Raw genomic sequence first — 16268 nt, 5'->3', positions numbered from 1 at the left:
AGATAGCTAGCCTTAGTTAATATTATCGAAAATCATAAATCAAAAATTTTTCAAACGATATACGATAAAGTCCGTTAAGGCTTTTATGAGCTTACCTTTACCTTCGTAGCTTAAACTGTTTCTGATTATGTTTAAAACTAAGAACTTACCGGTATAACATACTACAAGACCTAAAGTATTGTCACCATATGATTAATAAATACTAACTTCAAGATATTTTATTATCTTGAAGTTTGTATAAATTTGGAATATTATTAAAATTACTTACCAGGACTGGTAATTGCACCATTGGTCTCTGTAAAGAAAAAAATATTTTATATAAAAAAAAAAAAATAAATTTCTGCTGTCGTAATTATCTCATAAACTTTATCTTTAGCACACAAACCGTATTATATATATACCCATGTTACTGAATTAATTTAATAAGTAACCCATATTCTTCCCCAAGACTCAAACGTACAAAATTTTACCTAAATCTGTTTATATCGGTTAATCGATAAATATTGGTAGTCTTGTATGATATGCTATTCCGATGGAAATGGGAAAAAATATAAAGTCAACTATATAAATACTTTTAAGAGTTTATGATCAATATATTTTTTATTAATAATACAACATTTTTACATAGTTAAGTGTTAGTAATTATGTAATTTTAGGACAGGCATTGCTTGTCAAGCAATTACTTGGTGGTAGGGCTTTGTGCAAGCCCGTCTGATTAGGTACCACCCACTCCTCAGTTATTCTACCGGCAAATAACAGTACTCAGTATTGTTGTGTTCCGGTCTGAAGGGTGAGTGAGCCAGTGTAACTACAGGCAAAAGGGACATAACATCTTAGTTCCCAAGCTTGGTGGCGCGTTGACGATGTATGGAATAGTTAATATTTCTTACAGCGTCATTGTCTATGGGCGATGGTGACCACTTACCATCAGGTGGCCCATATGCTCGTCCGCCAACCTATACCATAAAAAAGCATGACCTTCAATAATGAAGCATACGAAAAAGAAGAAGAATTGTACGTAAAAGTATACTTAATGTTGTCTTAGATTTTCGCGATTATTACACATTGAAATATAAATACTAGTTTTAACGGATTATTACTACCTGTGACCACGAACACTGTAAAGTGCTCGAAACGTCGGGATGATAAAAATAATTAATATACGCGATTTAAATCCGTTAAAACTAGTTTTATTTCAAAATTCTTAAAACAGTTTCATCGACGTTCAAAATGCATTTTTTCACAAATCCATAGTAAAAACCATAGATTAATCAAGCTATCGACCAATGGTATCGCATCAATTTGCTGTCAAATTATATTGGGCTTTTTTCCTGTTATAGTTGGAAAGGAATATGGATTACACTTATATTACTCCTACATTTAGTATAAGTATTATATAAATTGGTTTAGATCAATTATATTCTAATAACAAGATATGTTATACCCATACTAAACAACAGAAAAAAGTGTGCCGCGCCGGGGACCGTTTATTTTATATTTCGCTACAAGTAAAAAGGATAGCTGATGAACTAGATGTTATAATTACGCAAAACGTATTATTACATAATTATGATGTATTATAACGTATTACTGGCATAATTATGATGAAAACGACTAAAGGTAAACGTCCCAATTAGGACGTTTTCTAGTCTTTTAGCGCATTAATGACATATCTGATTACTAGAACAACATTGGTGTAGCTTTTTTTGTTCTCCAAACAAGTCCCAAGTTAACGCTTTATATTTTACTAAAGAATTTAAAAATTTTGTCATAATGATTGTTTAATAAATTAATTCGAATAAACAACAAAAAAATAACTGCGCGTGCATAAACGGTCAAGGAAGTAAGGTCAGGGCTAGTTCAGCTGACCTCATTTGCAATTTTATTTTGGTTTTGTTTGTACTTAGATTATCATAATTAGGAACTATGAGAATATTTTAATTGTTAATAACGAAACATACTTAGTTTTATAGTTGTGTGTTAACTGTCGAAATAATAGAGTTCCGTGGGCATAGAAAATTAGAAGTATGTAAATATTTTTTTTATAATGCTTATTACTAGCAATCTGCCCGGGCTTCTCACGGGTGCAATAACTGATACCAAAATATACTATAGAATTTGTTTATTTACGACATCACATTAGAAACTTCTAAAATTATCAGCGTTTCTTTACTATATTATCCATGTATTATATACAAAAACCTTCCTCTCGAATCACTCTATCTATTAAAAACCGCATCAAAATCTACTGCGTTATTTTAAAGATCTAAGCATACATAGGGATAGAGCGCCAAAGGCTTTGTTATTTACTGATGATGTCTATAGATATCGCTATAAGGAAACTAATCCTGAGATTACCCATGCACACACAGAGATAATAAAGTAACCAGACATATAAATAAGCTCATTAAAAAAATTAAGAAGATCTGTGTATAAATAAAAATATACTGAATTCAAGTAGGCTTTTACATGCAATTTTGAATCGTCATTTAACAACTAGAGCTGAGATGGCCCAGTGGTTAGAACGCGTGCATCTTATCCGATGATTGCGGGTTCAAAACCAGGCAAGCACCACTATGTATATGTTCTTAATTTGTGTTTATAATTCATCTCGTGCTCGGCGGTGAAGGAAAACATCGTGAGGAAACCTGCATGTGTCTAATTTCATTGAAATTCTGCCACATGTGCATTCCACCAAGCCGCATTGGAACAGCTTGGTGGAATATGTTCCAAGCCCTCTCCTTAATGGAAGAGGAGGTCTTATCTCAGCAGTGGGAAATTTACAGGCATTTTTTTGTTACTTTACTTTATTTAACAACTACATATATTAAGTGAAGATACCACCGGTTCTATAAATGAGAGAAGATGGCTATGACTTTTAAGTAGTTAATTTATCTATTGAATAAATTAATAATTAAATACCAAAACAATAAAGTATTATTTGTTCAGTATTGTTATTTCAATATATTATTGTCATTATATTTCTGTAAACAAACTCGTTATCGTTATTTGCAGATATTCAGAAGCTTTATGCCGATTCGCGTAATGTGATAAGTGACGTTAAATTTATTTACATATATAGATATATATATATATAACAGATGTTTGTATGTCTGTCCGTGATTAATATACTTCGACACGGTTTCACTGGGTATCATAAAACTTGGTGCATACATATATTTAGTATGTATTAAAGACAGGTCATAGATATAAAAAAAATCATCAAAATCGATTCATAAATAACGAAGTAATCGGCAAAAAACATAAAAAATAAATTAAAAAAATATACGGTCGAATTGAGAATACTCTTTTTTTAAGTGGCTTAAAAAGTAGCCTATATTCTTCTATCTAGTTTAATCTTACTTCATAACAAATTTTATCAAAATCGGTTTAGTTTTTACCCGTGAAAAAAAAACAGATACTTTCGCATTTATAATATTAGCATGGATAAGTACAGGTTTCTTCTTGAATATACTAAGCCAGTCCCTAAACCAGGGTTCCCCTTTACCCGAGTAATTTCTCTCCGGTAACCATAGTAACTTGTCAATTGTTTTGACATATGAGTTAAGCCCTTGTAGATCTAGTGGAGATTTAAATATATTTATTCTGATTCCGTCCTCGTTGTTATAACTTTCCACTAGATGGCGTTGATCACATCAACTTTTATACCGAATCGTCGTGAAAATTTGTATGTTGTAATATTCATAATATCTAGATTAATTGTAAACGGCGAATACTGTTTTTAAACAACATGCCTGTTTTGAATAAATTATAACCTAACATAAAAATTATAAACGCTAGAAATGTCGTTTTATTTAATCCTTAATTGACTTATTTCACTACTTTTCGACGGTTCACAATTCGTCTAGATTGATTGTAAACAAATAATTCCTAATATTTTACAGTAACATACACTGGTAGAACGAAAGCTGATGATAAAAATCTACCTTATAGTATGTTTTTATTATATTAGTCTTGCCATTATCATTATATATAACTGTAATCATATATATTTGTCAATACTATAACATTTTAACATGAACGCAAAGAAGCCTTTAGAAGGTTCTAAGCTTATCGCCGTGTTTATATTTACTTGTGATAGAAAAAGGCTATTTTTCGGGATGTATATAGTTAATCTTTACAGCGTTACAGGACAGGGAGGCGAGTAAAAATACTCAAATAGGAAGTTCAATTAAGGGCTCAAAGTACGAAAACGATTTTTTTTTATTTTCAAGTTAATTTGTTTTTAAATATACAATTGTCATTTATGTTTCTTGTCATTATGTTTATTTTATGTATCAATAATACAATAACAACAACAGCCTGTAAATTCCCACTGCTGGGCTAAAGGCCTCCTCTCCCGTTGAGGAGAATGTTTGGAACGTATTCCACCACCACCACACACATGTGGCAGAATTTCTAAGAAATTTGTCACATGTAGGTTTCCTCACGATGTTTTCCTTCACTGCTGAGCACGAGATGAATTATAAAGACAAATTAAGCACCCACAAGAACCCGCAATCATCGGTTAAGATGCACGCGTTCTAACCACCGGGCCATCTCGACTCTTGTATCAATAATATTCAGGTTAAAATGTTGTCTGTGTATTTAAACTAGCTGAAGAAATTTGAATCTCTAACCAAACATAATTTTAAGAGTGTTTAATGTGATGTCGTAAATAAACATATTCTGTAGTATATTTAGTATCAGTATTGCACCCGTGCGAAGCCGGGACGAAACTAGTATTATATATGTTTAGTTAAAGATATATTTAATGATCGCTCCGATATTATTTCGCGCTCCATAAAATCGATAACGCGCCAATGTTTTTGTTTTCGAAACGATTTTTTTTCTTGTTTTATAAAACAATTGAGCGCTCGAAAAATTTGTTTAGCTTCTCAATTCATCTCGCTTAAGATCAAATTGCTATTTGCAAAATATTTTACATAGATTTTAAAAACATTTGTAATGTTTATATTTTTCGTTGTGAATACGATAACGCGGTCTACGATTTCATTAGTTTAACACTTTATGGGAAATAATGAAAAGATAGGACGTCAGTGTGACACGACATAACATCTAGGTTTCCAAGGTTACTGGCGATGTAAGGCCACTCCCACTGTTTCGGCGGTGGTGACTACTTACCATCAGTTGTCCCATATGCTCGTCTGCCAATCCAATGACACAACAACAACAACAACAACAACAAAAGCCTGTAAATTCCCACTGCTGGGCTAAAGGCCTCCTCTCCCTTTGAGGAGAAGGTTTGGAACATATTCCACCACGCTGTTCCAATGCGGGTTGGTGGAATACACATGTGGCAGAATTTCTTTGAAACTTGTCACATGCAGGTTTCCTCACGATGTTTTCCTTCACCGCTGAGCACGAGATGAATTATAAAGACAAATTAAGCACATGAATCAGCGGAGCTTGCCTGGGTTTGAACACGCAATCATCGGTTAAGATGCACGCGTTCTAATCACGGGGCCATCTCGACTGGGCCATCCAATGACAGAACAAAAAAAAATGAGAATACCTTATATTCATATTGACGTAATCTACTAAAATCAATTTAGGCAAGCGTCGCTGAGTTCTTTTACTTGCACTGCTATCCAATACTCTTCATCGTCTATGGGCTATCAAGATTGACAACCAAGACATCAAACCCCATGTATCTATAAGAGCACTGACTCATCCTTCAGTACTGAACACAACTAAACGAGTATACTTTATTTAATCAGGCTAGCTTTAATCGTTATTTAACAAATTATATTTAATGGAGCTACCACCGGTTCGTAGAGTTATTTGCCACCATATAATAAATAATCAAGGAGCCGAGATCGCCAAGTGGTTAGAACGCGTGCATATTAACCGATGATCGCGGTTTCAAACCCAGGCAAGCACCACTGAATATTCATGTGCTTAATTTGTGTTTATAATTCATCTCATGCTCGGCGGTGAAGGAAAAAATCGCGTGTGTCTAGTTTCATAAAAATTCTGCCAATCCGCATTGGAACAGAGTGGTGGAATATGTTCCAAACCTTCTCCTCAATGGGATAGGAGGCCTTAGCCCAGCAGTGGGAATTTTACAGGCTCTTCCTGCACTGTTACTGGTTATGCCATGTACGCACCAGGATGTCACATACTCAATATCATATTCAAACACAAAGTAAGTACAACATAGATACAAGTGCGTTTTATCGTCTTAAACTTCATATGAAAAGTTGTGTAAATTGATTAATTAAACCAAAACCAACAGTACAAGCTGTTAATTAACAAAAAAAATCTTTTAAACTACGCTACAAAAAGTGACTCCAAGCGCTTGAATTAATTTAATTCACACAATTAGAAACGAGAACTTCACAATTATGAAACGTATCCGTGAAATGAACACGTTGTGTTTGCCGGACAGAAGTTGGACATAAATTGTTTGTTTAGTTTTTAGGATTAAATCTTAGTTCACACGTTTGTAAATAGTTATCGTTATATAACTTCAAGTTACTCACTTAACTTGCTGTCTTAAATTTTCGCGATTACACATTGAAATAAAACTAGTTATAACGGATTTACGGTAGAGGGTCTACCCGTGACCACGAACGCTGTAAAGTGCTCGAAACGTCGGGATGCCAAAAAAATTTAATATACGCGATTCAAATCCGTTATAACTAGTTTTATTTCACTTAACTTGCTCTTATTTTATTTACAACTGGCTGTGCCCAGCAGTGGAAAATTAGGCTGTTATTGTATACTAAATAAATATCCTCGCTAAGGAATGAAAATAATCCGTCTCATATGTTACAATAAGTAGAAAAAGATATTTTTAATACGTAGATATCTAATTAATTAAGAAAGTTCAAAATATTTTTTTCAAGATAATATGCTTCGTCATTATGAGATTCATTTTTCACTAAAAGTTTTAACACAAAAGCCGAAATCTTTGAGAGATGAAAAAATAGCAAATTTATCTCAGTAAAGTGACTAAGTACAATAAGATTATATAAATCTTACTGGACGAAAGCTGCTTTTGAGGAGAAGGATACTTCCTTTTTTATGGTATAGGTTGGCGGACGACCACATGAGCCACTTGATGGTAAGTGGTCATCATCAACAATAGACAATGAAGCTGTAAGAAATATTAACTATTCCTTACCACTTCACGTCAATGTGCCACCAACCTTGGGAACTGAGTTGTTATGTCCCATTTGCCTGTAGTTTCACTGGCTCACTCACCCTTCAAACCGGAACACAACAATACTGAGTACTGTTTATGGCGGTAGAATAACTGATGGGTGGGTGGTGCCTACCCAGACGGGCTTGCACAAAGCCCTACCACCAAGAGTTAAAATTGAATTTACTTTTATAGAAAGTTGGGGATATTTTGTTACTAAAGAAGTAACTGAGTTACCACCAAGTAGTGAGTTTATAACTGCACATCTTGGGAATGAAATGATCGCCTCCTGGCTTGTAATAAATAAAACCTTACGACTTTATTCGAGTTGTCCCAAGATCCTTACTTCAATACGAAACGATGCATATAATCGTAAGTTCTAGTTACGACGTATAATCCACAAACGTCGACCACGCAAGTCGCAACTTCTGTGTTGTAACGTTTTGCGTCGGACATTTGTAGCAATATTTTGTTATTTTTACATTATACGACATCGAAACTGAGGCATCGTTCACTTGTGCGCGCTCTAGTAGATCAACGCATATCATCGCAAGTGAGGATACGACTATATGCGCGGTAGTTAACATATGATAAGATTATTAGCGAAGTAAAATCTCGGTATTTAAAGATAATATGAAAATATGGTATTTATATTTTAATACATTACAGTACCAAAATCTCATTTTTGGCAAAAATCATGTTACGACCTAATGCGTAGAAGGTGTCAAAGTAATGACTTGTTCAATATTCAGATGCCTAATTCTAACGACATACTGTTCTTCTAAATATATTTTATTGTTACGGATCACTTACATAATTAAAAAAATAAAGTTTACGAATTAACATATTAGGAAATCTATCGACATAATACCATTCAATCAATGAATACGTATTGATTACTATAGAATTTATAATTAGTTTATATAAACGTACATTGACGTCACACCAAACCGCTAGACATTTTGAAGTAGTCGATAAAAATAGATACACGTTTCTTGTCGGTTCTCATCAGAATCTACATTCTGTCTTTAACTGAGCGCTTTACGTTTGATGCAACCTCGTCAAATTCAGTTAAAAGAAGCCTTCTTTAATATATATTTAATATTATAAAAGTGAAAGAAACTCTGTCTGTCTCTCGTTCTTTCACGATAAAACCAATGATCGGAATTTGATGAAATTTTGTGTAAAGTAAAATTGAACTTTAACAAACGACATAGGCTACTTTTTAAGCGACTTCAAAAAAAGGAGTATTCTCAATTCGACCCGTATAGTACTACACAACTTAGATGTCGTATCGGAAAAATTCGTAAAACCGATCACATCCGAATTAGGTACGCTATCCCAAATTATCAATATTTATTTCTCATGCGAATATGATCTTTGCACAAATGTAATAACTTGTAATATCATATGACGTAATATATTCGTCAAATTGATGCGTCGATTTACATGCCCTTGCTGTCTCTGACGCGTGAATCTATAGCGAGGAATAGCGTCGAATGGCGCGATAGGGGGCTATTTGTAGTGGTTGTGTAAATCGACAGTAATCGGTTTTATTTTCATTCCATTGCATTTTCCGACGCTACATCTAAATTGTGTCGTACTATATATATACATTTTTTATGTTTGTTCGCCGATTACTTCGCCATTTATGAATTATTAAAAGGCAAGTGAAGCCGCGGGCGACAACTAATAAAGTATATCTTGAATTAATTTGTAAATACAATCGAATATAATTTAATATTTGTTTAACAAAACGAATGCATAGCTTATTATTATAATTCTTTAATGTGTTTATTTAGTTCGTTCGAAGTAAGCAATTAAAAGTTACGTAAATATAAAATAATTAGGCGTTTTTACACAAGAATATAGGATTATTTGACCAGATGAAACAGATCGTTAAAAATGCTAATACTACTTAGAAATAACACAATTATTATTTTAATCGCTTTAAATTTTAGTAATCAATGTTTATTTTCTGAAGGTTTTTTTATGGTATAGGTTGGCGGACGAGCATATGGGCCACCTGATGGTAAGTGGTCACCATCGCCCATAGACAATGACGCTGTTACATCGTCAATGTGCCACCAACCTTGGGAACTAAGATGTTATGTCCCTTGTGCCTGTAGTTACACTGGCTCACTCACCCTTCAGACCGGAACACAACAATACAGAGTACTGTTATTGGCGGTAGAATAACTGATGAGTGGGTGGTACCTACCCAGACGGGCTTGCACATAGCCCTGCTACCAAGAAACTATATCCTTCTGCAAATAAACATTATAACACCTTTTAGTACTAACATGTCACATTATATGTAAGCTATAAGACAATGATGCTTGAAAACGAAAACATCACACTACGGAACTCTAAAAAATAGAAATAACAAACCAAAAACACGTCCCTATATAATAAAAAATAACTCCGCGTTATATAAAAACACCCCAAAAAGTCAGTACACTTTTTAGTGATAGTAATATGTACTGACATATTACAATCACTAAGTAAAAAAAAAGCAAAGTAACAGCCTGAAAATTTCTCACTGCTGGGATAAGGCCTCCTCTTTCATTAAGGAGAGGGTTTGAAACATATTCCACCACGCTGTTTCAATGCGGGTTGGTGGATTGCACATGTGGCAGAATTTCGATGAAATTAGACACATGCAGGTTTCAAATTAAGCACATATATATAGTGGTGCTTGCTTGGGGTTGTACTCGCAATCATCGGTTAAGATGCACGCGTTCTAACCATTAGGCCATCTCAGCTCACTATCACTACATAGTATAAAACAAATTCGTTTTCTCTGTCCCCATATTCCTATGTATGATACAAATTTGACGACCTATGCTAAGGTCCCGGGTTCGATTCCCGGCCAAGTCGATGCAGAAGGTTCATTAGTTTTCTATATTGTCTTGGGTCTGGGTATTTGTACCGTCGTTACTTCTGATTATCCATAACACAAGTGCTTTAGCTACTTACATTAGGATCAGAGTAATATAGCCGGGCCGGTCTAGTTAATTGTAATGGATTGTGTATATTATGTTGAATATTAAAACCTTTTCACGGAACCATTGAACGAAACCGCAACTCCAAAGATATACATCACACGTAATTAGCTAACAAGTTCGCAATGGACCGCGTACGAAAAAAAAACGCCCCGACATAATTATTTATTATAAATAATGCCTTTTATTTACATTATTTAAAAAAAATCTACGTTTTCGTAACACGTGTATTGCCAAAACTAGAATCAAGGTCGACGAGTGGCTATAATTATTATATTTTTCCTTTAGATAAACAGTCAGGAAGTCGACTTTAATAACTCGAAACGAGTTTTTGTTTACCTAACCGATAAAAGTTATAACACATATTGATAACGATTTGAATTTCGAATGTATATTTTCTATGGTGGACTTTTTTTATATTTAGTTATTTTTTATTTTTATTTTATGGAATAGCTTGGCGGACGAGCATATGAGCCACCTGATGGTAAGTGGTAATCATCACCCATAGACAATGACGCTGTAAGAAATATTAACTATTCCTTACATCGTCAATGTGCCACCAAACTTGGGAACTAAGATGCTATGTCCCTTGTGCCTGTAGTTACACTGGCTCACTCACCCTTCAAACCGGAACACAACAATACTGCGTATTGTTGTTTAGCGGTAGAATATCTGATGAGTGGGTGGTACCTACCCAGGCGGGCTTGCACAAAGCCCTACCACCAAGTAAATTTAGTTATCAGACTGGCAACATTTTTTTCTTTTTTTTTTTGTAATAAATGATTTCTTTTTTTTTGTTTAAATTAAGTAAAGGAACATAATTGCATGGATATACATATATTACAAAATTATCATTACTATCGAAAAACACCTCAGTTGCTATATTTATATATCTTTAATAGACTACATTAAATATTTATATAAAAGATTACGGACAACAAAATTGTAATGACAGTTAATTTGCAGTAACAGATAGCTGAGGGGAAATTATTTTATTTTACAAATACATAAGTCATATTTATTGTATGTCTTAAGACTTGCTGTCACTAAATTAATAAATTAAAAAAAAAAAACGTTTCCAAAAAATTTAATAATCTACATCAATAAAATCATAGGCACTGTTAATTGTAAATGTTAATTAAAATCAATACACTTGACAGGAAATCTTTATATATAATTAATTCCTAATAAATAATTTATAATCAATTTAAGGACATACAAAATTCACACGTTTTGGACTTATTAATATATTTCACGACTAAATATATATATTTATAATTGTATCTATACGTACCGCTACATCTATGTAGTCACCATCATCATCGTCCCGTTGGAGACACATCCAGGAATCACAGATTATATCAGTTCTTATATCACTACACTTAAACTGTCAATAAATATTATAAATAATATGTGCCCAAGACCAGCGCCTTGCGGTACCCCTCGGCTAAGCCCGTGAAATGACTGAAGCGCTGCGCCTTCTGATGTTTTGAATACAATCTGTAACAGTACAGAAAAACAATAATAAACTTCACTGCCAGTAGCAACGACTTCAAGTACGTAAAGCTAGGGATATATGTGGTATAAGCAATCAAACGCTGTTCATAAATCAACTTTACAATATGGAGTTAAAATTGATTTTCATTTGACTTCTCTGAGCAGATGTTCGTAGTTGTTTTATGGGGTACTGGTTGATTTTTTTTATGTTTGTGTAAACAAACCTTTAAAAGCATTATGGATCCATGGATTAAGTACATATTTAATATTAAATGGTTGTATTTCGTCATTATTATTCTTATTTTAATTCCAATTAAGTAAGTGAATTATTAAGTTATCTTTACTTTAAAATTTTCCTCAAATTCCATAACAAATTAATATACAGAGAACAGTTTTCATGTCTATAGATTTAAGCTGACGAGATAAGTCTAAGGCACCAAAACAGTGACTTTACAGTTGACTTTGCTTTGAAAATATTAAATCAAATAAAAATATTTTATTCTATGTATATTGAAGCATTCCTTATTGATTGTCAAATAAAACACTTCCACTGGTATGAAAAAAAGAAATACTGAGAAGAACCGACGAATATTACAATGGATTTTTATATATTTTATTAATTATAACTTAATTATAGATAAAACTAAAACACTATAATATCAAATAATTTTAATAAATTGAGTATAAAATATAAAACGCCAAAAAGTTAAAAATAAAATGTAAAAAAAGGCACGGGCATCTGCGAGCATGTGGAAGTTGTAAATTAATAAATAAAAAAAAAGAAAAAAATATATCACATAATTCAAGAAATACTACATGATATAGTATATAGTAGCTTCAAAAATAAATTAATAAAGTAACATCGTAACACAATATCTAAATTTCCTTCGAATATAAACTGCACGTTACCTTAAAACATAACCAAATTTAGACCGGTGACCTAATGTCAATAGTTATTTGTATCAACGGCACTTGTTTTGGTTGACACACGACACCAAGCTTACATACGACACACGAGCATAAGATTTGCTAAACAATATATACCGTAACACAAAACATAACGTAACTGAATCGTATGACGATATATAATGCTTACATTTATAATTTATATACAGAAATTAACTCAAATCAATAGTTTAAAAAAATCGGCTTAAAAACCCGTGCTTAATTTGTCTTTATAATTCATCTCGTGCTCAGCGGTGAAGGAAAACACCGTGAGGAAACCTGCATGTGACAAATTTCATAAAAATTCTGCCACATTTGTATTCCACCAACCCGTGGACAGCGTGGTGGAATATGTTCCAAACCTTCTACTCAAAGGGAGAGAAGGCCTTTAGCCCAGCAGTGAGAATTTACAGGCTGTTGTTGTTGTATTGTTGTAATAGTTTAAATTGAGAGGATCATCTGAATAGCTGATTATTATTAATGACTAATCTTCCGCGGCGTTGCTCGTGCTTTAATACTTGTTAAGGTTTAAGGTACATATAATTAACCCACGTCCTTAATTAGGGTCCAAATTGGTTTCATAGCGAATTTTATCAAATTTGGATAAATAGTTTAGGTGCAAAAGCCAGCCATTGTCATATTAATACTTAGTATTGCTGATAAGCAGCGTTATTATATATGGAATAAAGTTAATTTTTAATTCTTTCAAATAAATGCAATCAGCATAACTGATATATTAATAAACAAATTACAATCGATCGTACAATATTGAAAATGAAATGTTACGCTATTTTAAGCGTGAAACCATTAAATATGTATTTCCAATGTTTCATAATATCTGACGTTTTGGAATCAAGGAGCAGGCCGTTACGCATTTATACATCAAACAAAATCAAAATAAAAGGTCGTAAGAGTCTGATGACAGATAAAAAACGTTATAAGTTAAGCTTTCTTTGTATTCCAGTTAAGACATTTTCAATATTAGAAATTTATTTCAAATACATTGTGGATGTGTCATACAAAATCAACAAGTGATAAAAATGAAATAATATTCAATAATATTACACGATAAAAACTGTAGTGTTTAAAAAAAACGTGAAATTGCATTTGTTGATTGTAATACAGGTTAAATAGTAATTTAATTTTATTTATTTAACATACCTATGTAATTAAATCGATAGCGAAGCCTAGTAATTACTGAGTCAGTTTTTCATGAAAGACGGTTAAAAATTAGTCATGATGTCTAAATAAATAATATTATGTTATTGAATCAATGATATATCAATTGATAAATATAACTAAAATATCTCAAGATACTGTTGACAGTACTATATATGAAAATAAATAACTTTTCTGTGTTATTTATAATATTTTCAAACATGTTTTAGAACAGTAGTTATCATTTCTAGAAATCCATTTAAATAATCGCATGGATTGTATATCACATAGATACAAATGTAATAGTTTTATATGAACTATCATAAGATGATAAAGTTATTTGCTATAATAATTCATAAACGATTACACATAAACTATGGACTAACTAATAAATTTACATATACATATATTAACTACTTATTGTAATTATTATTTATAGATCGACAAGGTTGTTTCTAATATATTTAAACAAAAAGATACATCGTATTTCTTAAAATGTTTTAATTTATCTCATATAAAAAATTGTTAACGACGCCATCTATACAAAACGCTCGGAACTACTACGTCATTAAGAATAATGTTACCAGTGCCATCTATGTCTAATAACCTGTACCATTGTTTTTTTTTCACCGTCACGCCTGTTGCATACGGCCATACAATTGTTTACACAACAAAAGCCCCTTGTTTGTTTTTCGCTAGACGTTTCCTGGTTTATTTTGTGTGAACTCGCGTTTTGTATGTGTTTGTGTTTTCACAGCCGCTTGTGTTCGTACACAAGGTGTTATTCATGTTCAAGCAGTAATAAATTCTCTGTCGAAGTATTGAAGTATTATATGTTGTAACGTATAAACCAAGATTATTGATTTGTTATATTACAATTTGCTTATTAATTATGATTACATTTATATTATTTAGCTTACGTATTGAGTGTTCGATTGAAACAGTTTGTCTTAATTAAACTTGAATCAAAATAAGTGATTACGTAATATAAACTTATCTTAATGGAACATTAAAGAATTTACATTTTTCGGATTTCCTGTTTTACTGTCACGCTACTGTTCAATCATTAGCCGAATTCGTTTTAAGCGGTTAAAACCGGATTTCATTTATTTCGATATTCGTTAAATTTTTAAACTTGTAAATCGATAACAGAGAAGTTTTAATTGATAGAAGATATCTATTTATTCTATTATATCCGAATAAGCATCGGGCAGCAAGTTTCTATTTTGATATTCCATTACTATATTAAAAGAGAAATAATTTATTTACAAAACATTTCTAATAATATTATACTTGTAAAATATATAATCGTGGAATTATTCAAAGCGAGTGTTACCCGTTTAATATTTGTTTGATACAACATTATTAATTACTCTTGCATATTTTATTACATGGAATATAAAATAATGTTAAAAAAAAAAAACATTTGAAAGGTTTAATATTGTGTCTGTGGCGTAAGTAATATTACTTTTTTTTAACTGATGATATATTTGTACAAGGTGTTTTGTGAAAAGCCAATGGGGTAATAATTAAAAAAAAAACTTATGTACATTTTACTGTATTCATATCGAATAACTTCTTTGAATTATGAACGTAATTAATCATAGGGAACTTAAGCGATATTTCGATTTTTCAATGTCGTAATTAAACCATATGAATTAACATGATTTTATAGAATGTGATGTCTATGGGCGGTGGTAACCACTTAATTCTATGACCTAATATTATAAATGTGAATATTATTCTGCTTGTTCCTGTTTCACGATCAACGCCTATTTTTTTTTATAAATAAATAAATATGAGACAACATTACATACATTTTTTTTATTTCATGTGTAGCAGTCGTAAACTCCTAGGAAGGAAAATGGCTATGATTTTAATGCTAAACACCAAAGGCAAGCGAAGCCACAAGTAACAGTACTATTGAAGATAAAGAGAAATTTGAAAAATGTTTTTGAGATAGCTGTGCAACTTCATGCGCGTTTTAATTTAACAAAATAGTTTTTGTTGTAGTCTAATTTACTCCTTATTATTACCTATCTGTCAGTGAAAGTCTTATCAAAATCGGTTCAGCCGTTCCAGATAACATGTTATTGTTACTAATCATGTTACGTAGTATACATGCATATGTATTTAGTTAAAAGCGGTTATTTTAATATTACAAACAGACACTCCAATTTTTTTATATGTATGGATTAGATCGAGGATGGGGCGAAATGTTTAGACTCAGTGTTAAAATGCATATGAAACCGAGCGTTAAAGCTAGTTATAATACTATTAGCAACCCGACCCGGCATCACACAGGTGCAATGCTTTGCAGATTTTTTCTTGTTATTTACTATATTGTCAATGTATTACATATATGTATACAAAAACTTTCCTCTCGAATCACTCTATCTATTAAAAAAAATGTATCAAAATCCGTTGCGTAATTTTAAAATTCTAAGTATATATACGGACAGATAGCGGTAAGCGACTTTGTTTTATACTATGTA

At 32.1% G+C, this 16268-nt stretch overlaps 1 protein-coding gene across 1 annotated transcript in view; it reads right to left on the bottom strand.

The window, feature by feature from the left end:
• Positions 1 to 16268, bottom strand: part of LOC124540419 (forkhead box protein P3) — an 82946-nt gene that overhangs the window by 40794 nt on the left and 25884 nt on the right. The window contains exons 2-3 of the mRNA XM_047117953.1: positions 11468 to 11673; positions 269 to 295 (exon numbers count right to left, since the gene is read on the bottom strand). Coding sequence (XP_046973909.1) covers positions 269 to 295; positions 11468 to 11515 — 75 coding nt within the window. The 5' untranslated portion in view covers positions 11516 to 11673. The remainder of the gene's footprint in view (positions 1 to 268; positions 296 to 11467; positions 11674 to 16268) is intronic.

The sequence above is a fragment of the Vanessa cardui genome, chromosome 25, assembly GCF_905220365.1.
Source record: "Vanessa cardui chromosome 25, ilVanCard2.1, whole genome shotgun sequence".
Classification (NCBI taxonomy): domain Eukaryota; kingdom Metazoa; phylum Arthropoda; class Insecta; order Lepidoptera; family Nymphalidae; genus Vanessa; species Vanessa cardui.
The sequence above is the reverse complement of the archived record's forward strand: the minus strand, read 5'-3'. Positions and strand labels throughout refer to the sequence as shown.